At 39.3% G+C, this 20,763-nt stretch overlaps 1 protein-coding gene across 1 annotated transcript; it reads left to right on the forward strand.

Moving 5' to 3' along the window:
- Positions 1-2,614: 2,614 nt before the first annotated feature.
- On the forward strand, positions 2,615-13,920 carry Amtn (amelotin). The gene is made up of 7 exons (XM_052735830.1): positions 2,615-2,668; positions 4,308-4,391; positions 5,819-5,884; positions 7,208-7,297; positions 10,258-10,293; positions 11,691-11,717; positions 13,543-13,920. Exons 1-7 carry the CDS (start codon positions 2,615-2,617, stop codon positions 13,918-13,920), a joined length of 735 nt encoding a protein of 244 aa, XP_052591790.1.
- Positions 13,921-20,763: the final 6,843 nt, after the last annotated feature.

The raw sequence follows: 20,763 nt of genomic DNA on the forward strand, positions 1-20,763 counted from the left end.
TTTAACTGAATTTGCTACTTACTGGAGCCATACTCTAGAAATAGAACACAGATTTCCCCACATAATCCCTGAGACAGCAATGACATGAAACTCAATTCTTCCTCTGCACAAACAAAAACAGATTAAAGGATGATCTGCAAATAAACTTAAAATAAAATCTGGGAGTAGTAGAATATGCAGTGCAGGGGGTCTATCACACACTGAAGCTGCTTGAAAATCTAGTGTTCCTACCAATAAATGTAAGCTCCACAAGGAAGATGGATTTTTATATCCAGATACTGAAACAGTATTGGTGGATATAGAGTGATATGTTAAGTGATGTGTTAGAAAAATTAATTAACTAGGGCTGAAGAGTTGGCTCAGTGATTAAGGGCACTGACTTCTCTTCCAGAAAAACCCAGGTTCAATTTCCAACACACATGGTACTTCACAATCATGTATAAATCTAGTTCCAAGGAATCCAATTCTCTCTTCTGGCCTCTACTGGAACCAGCAGACACATGGCACACAAACATACAGGCAAAATACACATGCACAATTTTTAGAAATTTTATTAAATAAATTTGTCCAAAAACAATAATATGAACTTGCCTGGGAAAGGACATAAGAACCAAGAAGCTGCTTCAAGGGCCAGTCAAATGGCTCATCACACTGTACACTGGCAGGAAGTGCACAGAGGCATGCATACGCGCACACACACACACAAATAATTGCTTCCCTTCAAATCCTGAAGCATTTATGTTCCATTAGTCCTCTCAGTATTAACTTTTTGCATACTATGTCTTGCCTTGCTCATCATATTTATTCTCCAAATCCACCTGATTTATTCGATCTCTCTCCCTTTGCGCACATGTGTACATGTGTGTGCCTATGTCTGTGTTCATATGGGGTGTGCAGATGTATATGTGGATATGCATGCATACGTGTGTGTGTGTGTGTGTGTGTGTGTGTGTGTGTGTGTGTGTGTGTGTGTACATTCATGTGAAGGTCAGAAGTCAGTGTACGATGTCATTCTCCATCACACTCCACCTTATCTTTCAAGACAGGATTTCGCACTGAACCTGGAGCTGACCAACTAGCTAGACTGTAGGTTAACAAGCTCCAGGGATCTGTCCCAACAGCCTATGGGATATAGACAAAAGCGGCTGTGCCCAGCTTGTATGTGAGTGTTGGTGATCCAAACTCAAGTCCTCATACTTACAAGGCAGGAACCATCTCTCCACCCTCTCCTTACTTTTTAATGAATTTCTTTCCATCCTTCAAAACTCACCTCAAGAGTGATCTCCTCCATAAAGCCTTCCCTGCCCCCAATCAAAAGCTTTTCTTCACACTTTGTACACTCCTGTTGTTATACTTACCACACATGTTATTACTGTTAGCCACTAATACAATGTTCCTCCATTCCTAACAGATTATCTGACAGTCATAAGTAAATGAGTAGAGTTGTTTGAGGAAAACTTAGGCAAACGACTCCTCACCTCAGCCAATTTTCCATCAATAGATAGTCCATACTGAAGAAAAGATGACGCTGGATGTCACAAGGTCTTCAGTATGAGATTCCAACAGACAGATTCATCATTGATTTCATTTCAGATAATAGTGAGTAGACCTGGCCTTGTCTGAAGGCCAAGCCCTGGAAGCCTGTGGGTAGGTGTGAACTGTCCATCTTATGACAGAAACCTCAGCAGATTCCTGTCTTTGGCTCATACACATCATCTTTTTCATTATTTGAAATCATGTAAATTTTTCAACCATTCTTAGAGGCAATATTGACATGTTCATTGAAATTGTAGATGTTTGTATATTTTTCAATATTCCTAGCAGTAACACATACAGAAATACTGCTACATATGTAAGAAATATGTTATGAAAATGTTTGGTGTAACATGTTTATAATTTAAAAAACATAAAATGATAACCGATTATCTATACATCAAGAAGAAAGTGTAATACAATTTAACCATTAAATAAATAAAATTGATCTATGTGTACTGACACACAAAGTTCATTATTAATCAAGGAAATAAGTTAGGTTATAAAGAAATATATATAATAGACTTTTTTGTAAAGTATAGAGAGAGCTCCATATTTTGGTGTTTGAGGTATTTGCTCACTCTTATATGATAAAACCAGTAAATTCACGAAATATTTTGCAAAAGAGTTGGAAGTGAAGACAATTGTCTTTTTTGTTGTTGTTGTTGTTGTCTGCAGTTTTTAAAATTATACAGGCATGTCTCCCTAAAATACCCTCTAGTCAAACCATAGACATTGGGTAATATAATGTCTGCAGCTAATAACCCACCTAATGAAGTGTTGGGAAATGAAACCAAATGATTTCACAGACAGTTTCGCCCTGATTGGTCTTTCAAGTTGCCTGTCTTCTGTAGTTGAGCTTAAATTCCTTCTACAAACACAAATCAGCAAAAGACAAATTTTGCACCAAAGTGGAGAAGTCATCTGGATTTTGAATATCATTTTGCCTGGTAGCACAAAGGTAACATTACTTGACCAGATTGCAAGTAGAATGATCATTTTTAAGTGTCATCTTCTCTCAAAGGTTAAAAAAAAGTGAAAGAGTAACACAATTTTGTTCTTATAGGTAGCAAATCGAAACATGAAGACTACGATTCTACTGTTTTGTCTTCTAGGATCAACTCAGTCATTACCAGTAAGTGCAATATGTTTACTTTATGTACTGACCAGCCTCAGCCATGTCTCATTTACAGACATTTATCTCTTCCTGCTTTTCAACAAAACCACTCTGTTCTGTGACCCATTTAAGTTTCCTGATTTTATTTTCCAAAGCAAAAGATGGTAAATTAATAAGTTGTTCATGCAAATTTCAGTGTTTTGCATTTTTAAATGCATCCACTTTATCATAGAAAATTTTCAATTGTTTGGGCAACGTAAGTAATTGTTTAGACAGAGTAAGTAACTATTTTATTTTCCAAAACAAAATTAAGATTTTCTTGGTGACTAGTTATTTGTTCATGACTAAAAGGGTAGACGATACTTTCTGATTTTTCTACTTGATACACAAAGCATCTAAATTGGATAAACTCTTAGATAAAAAATTATGTGACACACATCATAAAATGAACAGTTTTTACTTAACATGTAGCATTACAAAACATGTTGACATATAACAGATCTTTTTAAATGGGGGGTGGGGACTGGTATTCCATCCTTACTTCAGTTGTCCTAAGTTATTTTATAGACATAGAGATGGACTATTTGATCTCTACATAGATTTCTCTTGATCAAGATGTTTAAGATACACAGGGAAAATGCAATAGGTTTACTATGAAAGAAAGAAGAAACCCTCAAGTTCATCTGGTCTTCCATGCTCTCCTACACAATCAACAGACTAGTTGGAATGTTCTAGATGGCAGATGCGTCCTGGGTGCTAAAAATGCAGTGGTGAGAACAAACTAGGGAGCGCCATCCCCCTGGAACTCACAATGGCTACACACATCGAATCACTGCTTAGAGAAAAAAATGAATAGAGAGGGTGAAACAAAATATGAATGACCAACGCATTATTAAGAAGTTCTCAGTGCAAACTTAGTATCTGAAGCAAGGCAAAAAAAAAAAAAAAAAAAATTGGCCCAAGAGTTGGCATCACTAGAGGACCACCCTTCCTGCCCTCTGCAATGCATCCAGCAACAAAAGCATTCTGGGGTCAGACCCCAGGGGAGGGTTTTTTTTGTATTCAGAACTAGAGTCGCTGCAGTGGTCCCAGTACTGGCTCTGACATCACCAGGTGACCTTGCACAGGTCTTCTCTCACCTATAAAATATAAACAAAGCCAAACAACTAGACTGTCTGTATGGCAAGGTCATTTTCACCCTTAAGTTTGAAGAGTTCTAATACAAAGTAAATATTCTAGCCAGGAAAGAGACTGAATTTCTATTGCAAGCTTGGCATGTCACATGCAAAGCAAACGTAGAAAGGTTCAAAAAAATGTAGTTTAATTCAAATATTGCAAGAAAAATAAAAGCAGATATGCACAGAACTAAGACTCAGAGATAACACAAGTCTTAGCAGAGGAGAGAAGGGTCACAGTAAATAAATGGGAGCTGGAGACAAGCACTGGAATCCCCCATGCCTTACCCCTTGACCTGGCATTTTCCCAGTCCCTGATTCCAAATCCAGCCAAGCATAAAGTGTCTTGAGGACTTAAAACTGCTCCAAAAGAGTTTAAATGAATATCGTTGTTTAGGGGACAACCTGTTACCTTCCTGATCCAAAAGGATCCAAAACCTCAAATGCGTCCCTCGTGCTTTATCAAATACTTATATTCACAGAAGCAGATTAGCCCCACTCTGGGACTTCCTCCAACAACATCTCCAGATCAGGGGACACTACTGACCCGACAGCAAGCAAACCAGGTAAGCACCCGACAGCAGCAGTGACTCACAGGCCAGGAGAGGAAGCCCTGTAAGACTGGTGAATTCTTAAAAATCAAGATTTTCAGTACCATGCCTCATGCTTTTCCTTTGGAAGAAGTAAGAAAAGAAAGCCAAAGTACCTGCTTTGACATTTAAATGAAGAAAGCAAATCTGCCTCATTCTTTTTCCTTTTATATGAATTAGATGAGTGGGAATTTGTTTTAATCTAGAAATCTAAACTAAATCTAGAAAGATTTGAAAAGTAGATGGCATCACCTATTTACAAAGCTGTGACCTCGAGATTCTGTGGCATTCCGTGTGGTTTGCAGAAAAAATGACAGATTAAGAGGTGTGTAGAAAAATAACTACAGCTTTTCTCATGGCTCTCTCAATCTTTTTCTCCCCTCCCCCTAATTCCCTCCTACCATGTGTCCTGTGCGTGCATGTGTGTGTCTATGTGTGTGCATGTGTGTGTGTTGGTGTGTGTGTGTGTGCGTGTGTGTGCATATGTGTGTGTGTGTGTGTGTGTGTGTGTGTGTGTGTGTGTGTGTGTGTGCTGTGCATGTGTATACATGTGTGGAAATGAGAGGCTGACATCAGCTGTCCTTTCTCTACCACTGTCCTCCTCTACTGACTAAGCTGGCAGGCCAGCGAGGCCATGGGATCCCTCTTTCCCACCTCCAGCACTGGAATTACACGTGTGGCTGTTGACATGAGTGCTGGGAATCTGAACTCAGGGCCTCATGTTTGCACAGCAGATGCTTTACCCCCGAGACCTCCCCATGCCCTCTACCCCCAAGACCTCCCCATGCCCTCTCACGGTTTTCCTAAGTTTCGTCACAACCAATGAGCTGATATGTTGTGGTAAAACCTATTTTTTCAAGACATATTTAAATAACCTTGAAAATTGCATTCTCTTTTAGCTCCAATGTTCTCTACCCCTCCAACTCTTACTCTCCTGTAAAGGACCCTGCCTTGCCTTCATCTAGACTCTGTAATATTAGTCAAAAGTGTTAGAAGTCCAAGCTATTGGACACTGTAGATCATTCAAGTTAATCAATCTAACTTCTTATAGAATCTGTAGCTTATACTATTAGAGACATTCTTTAGGGAAAAGAATATAAAATTGGATGTGCAAAATTAAGTACTAAAACAAAAGTATAAGTAAATAATAACCATAAATAAATCACCTGATAAATATCATTACCTTGCCGTATTGCTAGGCCATCCAGAACCACACAGAGGACAATGAGGCCTCACACAGACAATTTGAGGGTAGTGAGAGAGCTTGAACCTTTGCCCTTGTGGATTTTGATGGTGAATATATACCTTTGCGAGCAGTATAAACTACCTGAGACTATCTACCATTGGCATTGCAGTAGAAACAGATAATCTCTTGTCTAATGCCCAGTTTCGATGCCCCGCAGGTCTTTCCTTCCATAAGTCTAATACCGCTAGCACAACTGCTCACCCTGGGGTCAGACCTTCAATTGGTAAGTACTCTTTTACATCACCTCACTCCCTTTTGTTTAATAAATACGGCACTTGATATTGAGCATGGAGGAGAGTCAAGAACACATAGAAACGTCTATCCACAAGTGCACATGCACACACACTCTCTGCACACGGGCTGCAGGAGGAGCAAGAAGGCAGTCAAAGAGAGTCAGATGCCACTCAATTCCTGGAAAGTTTTCCTCACAGGTCTCTATAACACTGACCTCATTCTCATCTGCAATCTCCAAATCCTGATACCTCTCCTCTAAGATCCTGCCCCAGTTTCTGCACCAGACTCTCCTTGATGCCCCCTATTATATCTGCATTCCACATAAACCTACGATTGGTATTGTGACCCTCTGGGGTAACCATAGGACAGTAAGATCTTCACTCTGCTCATAGACATCTGTAAAGAATCATCTGTCTGGGGAGGAAAAATGTTTCCCTCATGATTCTTCCCAGTGTTCAAACTTAAAGATACTATTAACCCATGCTCCAGACTCATTATATTGTGTCTCACAATTTTGTCTGGAAATACCTGTAAAATAATTCATTTATTAAGGGAAAAAAGCAATCAGAAAATGTCCAAAAGCCATTATTGTATCCAGAAGGGGGTAAATTACCTGAATTATCTCAGACATGCCAAAGAAAACATTTAACTCCTAAGGAAGCAGAGACAAGAAGGCTCAGTGTGTAAAGGCACTGGCCAGAAAAGCCTGACAACCTGAGTCCAACGCCCAGAAACCCCATAAGGGAGGAGGAAAACACAGAAACTACAAAGTTGTTCTCTGACCTCCTCAAACACATGCTGTGGCATGAGCATACACACACTAAATCTTTTGCTTTTTAGTTTAATGTAGGGGTTTGAGAGATGGCTCGGTGGTTAAGAGCACCTGTAGAGGACCTGCAGCAGTGTGGAAGACTCTGCACTGCTCTTGGAGAAGATCTGAGACATGCTTCCCTGCACCCCGTAGATCAGCTCACAGCTTCCTATAACTCCAGCTCCAGGAGGCCCAACTTAGGCACCTACACACACACACACACACACACACACACACACACACACCCCACACTTTCTGACACATGCATGCACTTAATTAAAAATAAAAACAAATCTTTGTAATGAACCTTGTTGTGCTAGGAAACTAAACAAATATCTAAATTTCATCTCTGTGATTAATTACACACACAATAAAATATTACAAATTGACATAAGAAATCCTTCCTATAAAAGTATTTTTTACCTTTAGTAAACATATTTTGGGGTCCTAGACATTCAAACTGAAAGAAATATAATGAAAATCTTCTCTGATGCCCCACAGCTCCACCCTGCCACTGGACCAGCACATGGTACACAGATGCTTCCTTTTCCCCTAGGGCCGCTGAACAGACCACAGCAGCTGCAGCCCCAGGTAAGCCGAGGGAAGGGCTTCCTGAACTCTGAGAGCATTTTCTCTCAGCTGACGCTTCAGGGATCCAAGAGCCTTTTTCAAGGTTCTTAGAAACTATATGCAGATGATTTGCAGGTGTTTGTTCTATGAATAGAAAATGGCATGAATTGTTTCCACACCTTAAAACACTCACTCACAATGTTATTTTTAATAACTGCATAATATGCTGCTATATACATAATTCCTTATTGTAGGAAATCAGGGGTTATTTTTCAATTTTTTGGCTTCTAAACTCATGTTATTATAACATCCTATAACTAGATCTATTGCTATATTGAGGAATGTTTCTTTGGAACTCACTCTTGGACTTTTTGGAAACAAAGACACATAAATGTTTTGATAATAAAAATCTTGAGAATAGATTTTGCCCTCTGAAAAGGACCAAAGAAAAGGACCAAAGAAACAGGCAAATGAAATGTGAGCTTCCTTAATACACGATGCTGGTGTATTCATCCAGCTTCAGTCTCTGTTGCTACCCCACCCTAGCATGAAAATATGGAGGAACAGAGTATGGGGACTGGGAGGCTACCGTGGGGCGCTGGACAGATTGGGAGGAGAACCATAAAAACACCCTGGGTCAAATGTCATGCTGGCATCTATTAGATCACATAGTATGGTGATTTAAAAATTAAAGTATTTTAAAAGAAACAGATTCGACACAGCATCTTATTCTCCAGAGTCAGAAGTATTCCTGGGCATGTTATAAAAGGTTTAGAAGATCTGACATTGCACATTCCCCAGCATGCAGGAATGTTAAGTCACAGAGTCCTCATTCTCTCTGGGGATGCTTCAGTGCCTCTGGGCCAGGCTATCACAAAGGGTTTCCTTGGCTTTCTCCCAGGCCTAGCTCCAGTCCTTCCAACCTGCCTCTTCCTATGTAGAGTGGACAACTTTTTGGAAGTATTTTGTAGGCATATATTATACATAATAATGGCCCCATTATGACATTCTCATACATGCATATGAAGTATTTTGATCATAACTACTTCCCATTACTTTCTATGTCCCTCTCCTCACCCTCCTCCCATTGACTGGCCTTCCTCTTTCCATCTAGTCTCCTTCTTCTTTCACATTTTTTTGTGTGTGCATGTGAACCACTGAGCTTAATTAGGTTAATGTACAGAAGCATAGGTGAGGTAGCACTTACAGGAACATGGGCAACTTAACCGTGGCTATATGACTGAAGAAGATGTCTCTCTGCTGCCCCAGCAAAGATCCTCAGAGAGGGGCGGGGCCTCATGGATCCCTCCCCTGTCCATGACAGAATGTTGGCAGGTCCAATCTTATGCAGGGCTTGTGCAGGTACTCACAGCTGCTGAGAGTTCAAGAGTGTGACAGCCACATGTCCTTCCCACAAGACAGCACTGCACAGCGCTCTGTCCCTTCTGTCTGTCACACGGCTATGCTTTCCTCCGAGCCTCTGAAAGGGTGGTACAGAAGTCCCACTTAGGGCTAAGCATTCAGTGGTCTTTTTATTCTCAACACTTTGATCAGTTATGAGTCCCTGTCATAGCTGTTGCCAAAAAGAAGGAGGAGGAGGAGGAGAAGGAGGAGGAGGAGGAGGAGGAGGAGGAGGAGGAGGAGGAGGAGGAGGAGGAGGAGGAGAAGAAGTTGTTTCTCTGGCCAAAGTTGATGACAGAAGTACTAATTTATGGGCATAAGCATAAATGTTTGGAAAGCAATATAAAATCAGATCACTTTCTATGATACAAACCTATGTCTGTAACCTGTTCTACCAAAGGCCAACCTTGGGGGGAAAAAGATTATAGAACCACAAACCTAGTCAAATCCCAACTCTCTGTGTACACAGCCTGCATGGTGTGGGCAAGTAATTTTAACCTGGTGGGACTCACTTTCCTCAAAAGTTAAAACAGGCCTTAAAGTAGAGGCTTCCTCTAAGCATTATAAAGTTTAGAAGAATAAGTGTGTAGAACAGTTCATGCCGCACAGTAAACACACGCGTGTTCACGGTCATTACTTCAGACAGCTTCCGATCAGTAACTAAGACAACGTATTTTCTTCACAGTTACACTGCTGAACAATTAATTAAGCTACATCTCCTTATCATTTCCGTTTATGCACTCACGCGGTTCCCCTTTTTATTTATTGATTTTTGTTCCTTCCACTCCACTTTTCCATTGAAAAGAGATTTTAATTTGGTTTTCTTCAAAATCCTATCCCTGCGTCGCCCACTCCGACAGTTGGTTGGGCTTGTTCCATGCTGCTTTAGCTGCTGTTATATTTTGCTGTCAGGAGACAAGAAGCTGACTATTATAGGGAGATGTGTGCTTGTCACTGTTGGTGTGACAGACACTGCTGTGACAAATGAACTGAAAATGGTAAGATGGGGAGTCTGCCACACTCAAGTCTCTCAGAGTGGTACATACCAGGTTAAAAGTCAATTTTGATGATTTTTCCTGACACTGTGTATTTTCTATGGAAATAAAATTAAAATTTTAAGCCTCCAGTTCCTCTTTTATAAAACTTAGGCTTGCCGGGCGGTGGTGGCGCACGCCTTTAATCCCAGCACTCGGGAGGCAGAGGCAGGTGGATCTCTGTGAGTTCAAGGCCAGCCTGGTCTACAAAGTGAGTTCCAGAAAGGGCGCAAAACTACACAGAGAAACCCTGTCTCGAAAAACCAAAAAAAAAAAAAAAAAAAAAAAAAACTTAGGCTAGTTTGTTTGTTTGTTTGTTTGTTGTTTGTTTGTTTGTTTGTTTGTTTGTTTGTTTGGAGTAGTAGAGAATACGACAGCATGCCAGCTCCTCATCCATTTCAGCCAGCAACTCATAACCCAGTTAGCAGTACTTCTCACCCACCTTAAAGATCTCAACTGTGGGTGTGGGTTGCTGAGCAAGTGTAACCTATAACCCATCTCCCAGTATTCTACTTTAACAGTGATTTTTGTCCCTTTATTTTTCAGATGTTACCCATCATTGTGGCACCACTTGGAGCTCAGGTAAGACCATCGTTAAACAGGCTGTGTTTTTTCAATTGCAAGTGTGCAGAACATGTCTCTTGTCTCAATTCACCAATCAGACACCAGAATTCTAACTCACTTTACACTGTGTGAGCACTGAGAATAGCAAGATATAACACTTACTTAGCCCTGGCTGGCTGGCAAGTTCATTTCTGAGTTCTTCATGGTACCATTTTAGTTAACAGTGACACAATCTCTTGGAGACATCATCATCACGTCCACTCTGAAAATGAGTGAGATATGGTTACTCCTCTAGCCACACCCTCAGTAAATGAAGCAACCAGTCATCTCCTAAACTTCACTGTCAAGAAAGAAATAACTTAATGGGATTAATATGATGACCCATGATGCAGGGGATTTATTTTTTAAACTTAAATCTATTTTAGCCATGTGTGTTTATCCCAAAATCCTCAACCCCTCTTTTCTTTCTTCTCTTCCTATTTGTTTTTACAAAAGTTACTCTTGAGCTCACTGTTAAAATTACCAAGGACCAAGATCAGTACCAGCATAAGCATCAGATGGCAACTCCATTCCTAAAATCAGAGGCGAATATTAGTATGAAATCCCTATCAATCCTTTGTATTTAAACAGGCATCTGTATAGCTTATTAGGATGTCCTTGAATTTGCAATCCTCTTGCCTCAACCTCTGCAGTACTGGGATTGATTATAGGAGTGTGTCATTCACTACACCCACCCACTCCTACTGTCTTTTTATTCCACATCTTGAGACTACATCTCAAGAAAAGAAATTCTGAAGTGCAGCAAAGGTTTAGGTACCACATACTCCTTAAGTAATATTTGTGGTGTATAAAAATATAGCTAAACCTTAAATTTAAGACCAAACCAAAAAAGAAAAATTCAATGAACTACAACATAACCATAAATAAATACTACATAGCCATTTAAAATTACATTTATTAAAATTTGGCAGTAACACAGCTAAGGGGTTGTTACGAAATACTAAGAGAATAGGAAAGGTGAAAAAACTATATAAATGACAGTTTCTATTACATGAAGAATAAATTTGTAGAAAGCACCTGGAAAGACCATTATATAAATCATAGGATTATTTTTTCTGTTGCTTTCTGTATTCTCCAGGCTCTTCTTTCCAATGTATATCTATCACCTAATAATATATATATATATATATATGTATATGTTTATGTATAGTTTTCAAAGGTAAATCACATTATTCAATAATAAAGACGAGCAGTCTCAAATCACCTGCTGACATGAGTTTTGCGATGTAGATACCAGACTATTTAATTTCTTTATAATACTTAAAAGTATTTGAAGTTTTTTAGTTATATTATATACACTGCATTGAATATATTGAAACTTCTCTAATTGCTTCTGTTTGTCATTTTGCTTTTAGGGTACTCTCCTAAGCTCAGAGGAATTGGTAAAAACAAAACCTTTTAATAAATTCTTCTCACTTCTCCCAGTGTCCTCTGCCCTTCCAGTTCTTTTGATCACATCCCCTCCCCTACATTCTCCTATAATGAGCTGTGTGTTTTCATAGCTCCCTGGATTTGATTATTCTTTCTCAGCTAAAGATTTCTGTCATCTTGATCCTACCACTTTCCATTCTTTAACTTTGCATTATCTTTCTATCTATTGCTATCAGACTCAGTAGGAACCCGGGGGGCCATTGAACACTTACAAACTTTATTTTGATTGAGTTAAACTTTATATTGAAGATTATACACTATTCTACAGATGTAGAGGCAGAATGATATAAATATTGACTCTACAGGAGGGATTAAATCTGTTGCACTTTTCGTTTTATGAGATTTTTTTTCTATATTCTGGTAGTGACGAATGAATTCTTCCCTATAAACACAAATACCTGAAGAATGGGAATTAAAATTCTTATTACCATCACTCATAATTACTATGCACTTATGCACACGTCATGTTTAGAGGCATCTATTTGGACTACTGTGATATCTAAACATGACAACAGAAGTAAGTGATTGAGGTAGTATATAGAAGACAGTTTTAAAATGGTTTTTATATTATGAAAGGGGTATGTATTATATTTGCTATATATACCACCCTAAATAATAATCTAGTCACGGATCACCCTCTGCTTTGCCAGCACTGACACATGAACATTCACATCTTCCTGCTGTTGGGCATTCTCACCTAACAAGCACCTTAGTCTCTTCTTTTAGCCCACACTCTACAAAGGACATACCCTTGACAGAATTGTGCAGATAAACTGAGGCTCAGCAAGCTTAAGTAAGTTGTCTCAAAGGAAAAAAATGTAGATCTAGATCCACAGCATGTATCCATTTATATTAGTAGTTTTCAACCCATGGTAATAATGATATTTTCATACAACCTAAAATGCACACATGATTTCACAGTATAATACTTACTCTTACATAGAATGTGTTCTGATCATTTACAATCTTTTCTGTTAATCATAATTTCCATATTTCAAAACCATGTGCCATGATCCTGATGAAATCTTCTATGTTGTAATCTGCCTGACTCACCTAGCAGGGATCTGGCTCTGCCTTCAGGATCTCTTAAATCTGAGACAATGTTTCCCTACCTACCTACGGTCCTGCCATTGAGATCACCTCCGGATGACTTTGAGAACTAGCTTAAATTCAGATTACCAGGATGTAGCCATGGAAGTCTCTGAAAATGAGGTGTCCCTTCAGTTATCTCAGAAACTACCCAGGCAGCTCAAGTGCAGAGAGAACTACTCCGACAGAACACAGCGATGCCGTAGAAAGTATGCTAAAGGAAGCTTAAAGGGATTCAAGCCAGGAAGGCAATGTCTGGTTAATCAACTTGCATTAATTTTCCCATTAATTGTAGTCTCAAATTTTTATGGGCCAAAAAAAAAAAAAGATTGTATTTTAGGTCAAGGACAGATAGAGTTTATCAATGTTTTGTAGATTTTCTACCTTAGCACTGTCTCCAGACATGCCTCATAACTTCCAGCTGTTCTTTTGTTATGACTGGCTTGTACTTCTAGTCCCCTTTTTGAGGAAAAGGAGGGCAGCGAAAAATCCCAGCACTAAAACCAGCAACAGACTTGGCCCTGACAAGGGCCCATTTCTGATGAATGTCGGGTCTTTGTGTTTTTCTCTGACTTTAGCCTCTCCCTTCTGCCGCTCCTATCCCACCCTGCTGTCCTCCGAAAAAAAAGAGATTAGTTAACCTTGTTTAAATGAGGTTTTTTTTTTCTGTTTTCTTCCCTATTCTAGCCATTAGCCTCACAAATCTTCACAGGCCTCCTTATCCACCCCTTGTTCCCTGGAGGCATTCTGCCCTCCAGTCAGACAGGGGCTAAACCGGACGCGCAAAACGGAGTCCTTCCTACAAGACAGGCAGGAGCAAGCCCGGCCACACAGGGAACCACCCGGGGCCAAGTCACAACTCCTGGTGTCACAGATGATGACGACTATGAAACCAGCACCCCTGCAGGCATGAGAAGGGGCCCACACACCACGGAGGGAACCACTCTAGACCCACCAAATAGTAAGTTGTCCCAGCTTACACCATGCTCATCACCAGGAAGGTCATCTGCAGAGTGGCAGAGAGGAGTTCTTTGCCTTTGCACTGACAAAAACAGACCTCAGTAGAGGCCAGGAGCCTTCTTTCTTCACAGGCATCATGACACAGGAAGGAATAGTTTACCAGGATACCAATGCAATGGTATCAACCCTAGAAGAAGACAGTTGCTAACTTCTGCCACACATACAGTCACACACACACACACACACACACACACACACACACGGGGCCTGTAACCAACTTGGAATGAGCCCTAGAATTTCTTAACCATAATATTGCAAGGAGCCACCGGTAATGGTCTGAAATTAACACAGTGGATACACAGTGGATATATACTCATTCCCTTCATCGTGTGTAAGCACAGTATGCTTTTACCTGCATCTAAAAATCACTTTGTTTCTTCTAGGAACTCAGTAAGCTGCTTCAGATCTCCTTGGCTAAAGCACATTCCATTTGGAGGTTATATGTGAATCATCTTCATGAGTCACATGACAGAAAAGACTGAGACACAATGAAAGGTCTTGGGAGGTAGAAATTCTTAGTTTATCTGAGACTTCGCTTGAAATTTCAGAAGATATATTCAATGAAGATAATGCCAAGTTCGAAAAAAAATCATTAAATAGATCAATTTGTCTTTGAAATACTTTGTGTGCTACTTCAAATCTGAAAGATGTGTATATTAAAATATATTTTGAAAACTGACTTTTTTCTCATTTGGGGCTGGAAGAAAGTTGGATGCCTTCAGAAACTGCATTACTTCAGCACGTCTTCATGACTTTAAGCCTAGAACTTTCTTTGGAAGTGGGAAGTGTTTCTGCCAAGAAAGAAGATAGTCTGTGATGTGGGGATAAACTCTGGCCTATTCACAACCACCTTACAACATGCTTCCAGAAGAAAGAAATTTAATTTTCAATACACAAATTGTTTATGCTAATTTACTGCAAACAACAGAAACAAACTGGTGCTGGCACACGAGCAGCTTTAGAGTCTAAGTTGTAGGATGGCAGCATTTGGCGTTTAACACAGAATAGCTAAGAATAGGAAACAGCACTGATACAAAAGCAATCACCCAGTCAGACCAGTATGAGACTCTTGTCCTATCCACCTAAAAGACAGAATTTAATCTGGTTAAACGTATAACTCCGACAACTGCATTCATCCAGTTTGAAATTAAGCTCTCCCCTCCCATGTTGTGGGATATTTTGATCACACTCAGACATTTCCAAGACTGTCAATAAACTCTACTCTGAATCAGAGGGCAGAGCTAGCTACTAGCTGACCAGAATTAGCCATAGCGGTTCTCGAGGACCCAGGACATATAGACACAGGAAATAACAGAGAGGGGCTTAGAAAGATTATTGGCTTTTTGGATTGAGGAAGGAGAGAGAGAGAGGAGGTCACTGGTTGTTTCTCCAATGCTTCTCTAATCAATCAGGTTTTTACTCCGATATCTGACTCCTGAGTTTTACTTAATAATCAAACAATATAAGTAACTGCTTCACCCCTACCCCCAAAGATCAGGCTAATAGCTTTTCTCAGGATATATATCTGGTCCCATCAGTATACAACAGACCTAAATAAGCATCATGAAATTTATTCCATCCCAAGTCCTTCAGTGATTAAAGATTTATCATCAGCATTTCATATCTACAAAATCTCAAACATGTATATAAATTATCATTTTTTGTGGTCCAACCTTCTTAAAAAATCAGCAAGAATGCTTTTAGTCTTGAAATCTCATGTTTGACATATCAAAAGATGTTATGATTCTTTCATCTGCTTCTGTATTGAATGTTGGAAATTTTTCACAGGGTAAGATTCAGACAGGTAGAGTAAAAAGTAAAATAACACTTGAACGTTATTACAAAAATAGATTTACTTTGTCAATACATCCAAAGGATCACAGAGACCTTCCAGTGATCCTCAGATCAAATATGGAGAACAACTCTGAGCAATGTCACATCTGTTTACCTTTATCCTCTTCAGGTTACATATTTTGATCTTCACATACAGAAATTCCCACTGTTTGTTTTACTATCACAAATGTATGACCTAACACAGTAATTCTGATAAAAATCAATTTCATTCAATCCCCACCCCAAAATTAAAAATGGTAATAAACTCAAATATAAATGCTGCATATCAAATATATTACTGAGTGGAACGACTTTCCCTGATAAATGAGGCATCAGTGAAAACTGAAACCTACGTTACCAATTTTACCATCTGAAATAAAAAACTAGTTTCAAATGTTTAGACATTCATTTCCCTTCTGTTAATGACATAAATGCCTACTTTTGCCAAGCACCATCAAACCCAGTCGCACAGAGACTTTGACCTTTCACTTGGGAGGTCTCAGTACTTGGTGCATGAAAACACTGAGTGACAGCTGAAGCCACTTCTAAATGGAACATCCAGAAATAACTGTTCACAAACCATATAAATATACTCCACTAAGCCTAAACGAGATGTATCCCCAATTTAATTTTCGTTAGGCACATCCAAAAAATACCTATGACCACACCAATGCCATCTGATGCAAGTCATAGTAAGACAAAGAAAACCCTAAGTGGACAGAAGACATAACTAGCTGTGGTTAAACTATCTTAACTGTATCCTGGTAGCACAGCCTGTAATCCCAGGTAATAAGGAGGCTGAAGCAGGAGGATCACAAGTTCAAACGCCGCCACAGCTATAGAGAGAGTTCAAGTCCAGCCTGGTCAACTTAGTTAAACCTTCTCACAATAAAAATATGAAAAGGACTATGGGGCTAGGAGAGACAGCACAGAGGTTCAAGTGCTTGCCATCACATACGGTGCCAGATTTCAGATTCCCAGAGTCCAGTATAAAATGCTGGTGGGCCTGGTGGCCTCCTGGAATTCCAGCCTCAGAAGGTAGAGACAGGGTTCCCTAGAGCAAGATGGATACCAAGACAAGCCCCGGGGGAAAGCTCTGGGTTTAATTGAGAGACCCTGCCCTATTGGATAAGATGAAAAATCAATCAACAATGATTCCCAACAACTTCAATTTTCCACAAGTGTATACACACCCACCTACACATGCAAAAAATGCATAAACACAAAAAAAAAACTGAAAAAGTGGAGAAATGGGCTGGGTATTTAATTCAATGGTAGAGTGTGCTTGACTCGCACATGAGAGGTCCAGGTTCAACCCTCAGTTATGAATAAAACATAGATGAGGTTACTTCTGCAAAGGCTACAAAACACAAGGGCTTGTGAGTCCATGAGTAGCATCATCTTAAGGCCTTGCTTGGAAGGGGTTGAATTAGTGAAGGATCTTAACTGACAAAGTATTAAACAAGGGGAAATAGTACATGCTGAGGGTGTGAGAAATATAAAGTGTTCTTAGAACATTGAATCCTAATTTAATTCTAATACTAAAATAACCAACAAAGCTTGAACAAGGTAATAGATACAAAAGTCCAGAGGAGTGTTATTAATAAAATGCAATGCCAGCCTCCTACATAATTTTAAATTTTTTAGTAGCCACATGAAAAAGATAAAAAATAAGTAGATGAAATTCATTTCACTAATAATCTTTTTATTCAAGATAACCAAAATACAATTTGATAAAAATTCAACATAAAGTTTTTGATGGCTCGTTTACCTTTTTTTTATGCTACTAAATCTTTGAAATCTAATATGTATTTCCACTGAAGCCACATTTCAAGTTCTTAATGCAACATGCAGATGGGGAGTGCTATACTGGAGAGCATAGATCAAAATTTAAGGAAAGAATAACCACAGGTTAAAATTAAACATCAACACACTCGTGAAAACCACAAAACTTTAATAGAAGAAATTTTAAAAAATCATAAATCATGAGATATTTCATGTATGTGGGTAGAATTCATCATGTCAAAATGTCAGTTTTTGATCTACAGATTCAATACCATCTTATCTAGAAACCCAGTAAAATATTCTTTAATCAACCTAAAAATTAATATATATATAATATATAACCCAAGATGTGAACCCTAATATAAAATGTGCAATCCAGTTGATAGTAATGTATCAAAATTGGATCATCAATTGCAACAAATGGACCACACTAATCAAGAAGTTGATGATAGGATTAGTAAGAGAAAAAAAGAGGAACTGAAAAAATCTCTACACTTTCTCCTCCATTTTTCTGTAAACTCACAACTGTTGAAAATCTTTTAATTTTTTTAAAGTACATCCAAAAAACACCAATGGTTAGTATTTTAAAATATTTGCCTCACATTTGCAAATTGCTGTGATTTGCTAGTAATCTTCTCCCCCTAGTGGTTCTGAGGTAGTAAAACTACAAGTGTTTCACAAAGTAGAGCTAAGAAAAAGTAATCCCAATCCTGAGACCAAGCAATACTGGCCACGAATACTGGCCACAAAAAGTCTCAAATCTGACAGTCTTCCATATAACAAGTGGAAACTGAAGTAATCATGATGGAAGATGATGAAGGGTGACATGTGGGAGAAGTCAGTGCCCCAGCAAAGTAAGAGAGTATCTGATACATGTCATACAAGAAAAGCACTTAGAAAGAAGGAAAACAAATTATGTAACTGGTCCAGCTGAGGATGCCTTGGGTCTGAAGAACCTCATCAGCCAGGGAAGAGAAGTCCCATCAGAAGATCCATCAAAATGCAGGATTTTCTCTCAAGGAAACACTGGCAGATTTGACCAGTAAGATCAACCTAAGACACTGGGAGCCACATTCAGAAGACTGTGTTTACTCATTGCTCCTATCTATTTTCCCATCAATTTATTAGCATTTTTGCTTCTAAAATTTTTATGTTGCTCCTGTTGCAATGTGCTATGCCAAATGTATAGCTTATAGTTTTCAACCATATTTTTTAAGGTTTGCTTTCAATTCCTTGAATGCAATCCCAGTTGTTTAAAGCAAAATATAATTTTACTTATCTTTATTTCATGCAGTTTTTTATATGAATCAGTTTTTCTTCTCATTTTTCTTCATAGAATTTTGTCTCCTATTAATAGAGTGGGGAAAGGGTACTCATGGAGATTGCTGGTCCCAATAACTGATTGTTCTCTAAAACTCAGCCCCTATTGTCCCATTTGGGACTTAGTGGCTAATTTGGATCGAGAACCTCCCTAAATGGTGTTTGACTTCACCCTATGACAAATAAGAAGTGACTATTTCATAAAAATACAGAGTAATCACAAATTAAGCATTAATAGTCCCCTCCTGTCCTAAAGGAAACCAATAAGAATTGAAGGGGCGGGTGAGAGGGCTCAGCAGGTGGAGGCACCTGCTGCCAGTGTTGATGGCCTGAGTTCAGTCCCTGGGTCACACATGGTGGAAGGAAAAAACAGACTCCAGCCAACTGTTCTATGATTTCCACACATATGTCATAGCATGTGTGGACCCACACATGTACACACAGATATACACAATAAAAAATGACATAAAAATAATTTCATATGGAAAAACTTGTTAAGTGTTGTGTTCAGGTATGTACACACATGTGCATACACACTAGATTCCAGAATGTCCTAGTCATTCTTCCTTCTTTATGTTTATGTGTGGACTGTCCCCCCCTTACATATATGCTCCCCAGCTAGTGGTGTTATTTTGGGAGGCTTGTGGAACCTTCTAGACATGAGACCCATAGAGGATGCCGGGCCTGTGGGCTGGCCCTGAGAATTCTGGGACATCTCTGTTGCCAGTCTAATTCTGTGTCTTGAGCCATCCCATTTTGACGAGCTACACATTCCTACCTCCGCAGCCATGAGAGACTGCATCGTCTTAAACCATGATCAAAACAAACTCCTCCAGTCAATTGCTTCCCTAGGAACTCTGCTGGGCAATGAGAAAAGTAACTAATCCAATCTGCATTTGTGTGAGAGTTTTCATTTGAAAACTAAAATATTATAGCGTTGCTGCAAAGAACATGCACTATTATCTAAACTTTTAAATCTTTCTTAATTTTTCTTCTTGTGTATATGCATGTGAGGTGTGCGCACATGTATGCGCAAGGTAGCCAGAGAAGTGCATCAGGTACCCTGCTCTATCGCTCTCCACATGTTCCCTGAGATGGGCTTTCTCACTGCATGGGGAACTGGGCTGCCTCTGCCTCCCGAGGGCTACATTAAAGGCATGTGTGCTTTGTCCGGCTGCCGACATTTTCTCTTTTCACTACCATCTCCACGAGCCCTCCTAGAGCCTGCAATACTTCCTAAGCTGCGGCCGCACAGCCAACGGTGACTCTTAGAGTTACCAATTGATTTTTATGACTACTTCTTAAAACAGGAGTAAATAAAAATCAGCCCTTCAAAGTACAAGAAACAGAATTAGTGACCCAAGCCCCATCACTTATGTGTTACTACCATGGACTCTTGGATGACTGTTTTCTCAAACAACTTCAGTAATTACATTTTAAAATACCTTTAAAACGCTTTATTGATTACCTACACTTACTCACCAATTTCCTAACATAGCTAAAGAAATTTTATATTTGAAAGCTTTACCTGTGTGAACACATTCAAATAAAAAGTAAAATTGGAGTTTCCTGTTACTTCGTTTTGGTTTGGTTTGGTTTTTCTCCTTCTCCCAACCCCCAAACTGGAATTGGTGCAAGGATTTGATTTTTTTTTCCCCCGGATTCCTCCTCCACTGCTCCAACATAATTACCAAGGGTGACAGAGGCAGGATGTTTGGTAAGAAAAGGAAGCACTAATTTTTTCAGAATAACCTTGACAAATGAGGAAGATCTGACTGACTTGCAAGCCCTCCCCTCCCAGAATAATTCCGGATCAATCAGCCCTCACCCATGGGACAGCAGACAGAAGAAACAAACCTGATCTGGGCCTCTAAGGTAAAGAAAATTTAGCAAACATGGAAAAGACTCGAGTCCAAAGGGAACTTTACTTCCTCCTACCAACAGGAAGTA

Source organism: Peromyscus californicus, unplaced genomic scaffold (genome assembly GCF_007827085.1).
Source record: "Peromyscus californicus insignis strain IS unplaced genomic scaffold, ASM782708v3 Scaffold_13__1_contigs__length_99412109, whole genome shotgun sequence".
NCBI lineage: Eukaryota > Metazoa > Chordata > Mammalia > Rodentia > Cricetidae > Peromyscus > Peromyscus californicus.

Bases quoted from the DNA above. Each gene is read 5' to 3' on its own strand.
- Amtn (XM_052735830.1), top strand. From the start codon at position 2,615: ATGAAGACTACGATTCTACTGTTTTGTCTTCTAGGATCAACTCAGTCA. The intron at 4,392-5,818 runs GTAAGCACCCGA...GATGCCCCGCAG, and splicing joins CCCGACAGCAAGCAAACCAG to GTCTTTCCTTCCATAAGTCT. The intron at 5,885-7,207 runs GTAAGTACTCTT...GATGCCCCACAG, and splicing joins TGGGGTCAGACCTTCAATTG to CTCCACCCTGCCACTGGACC.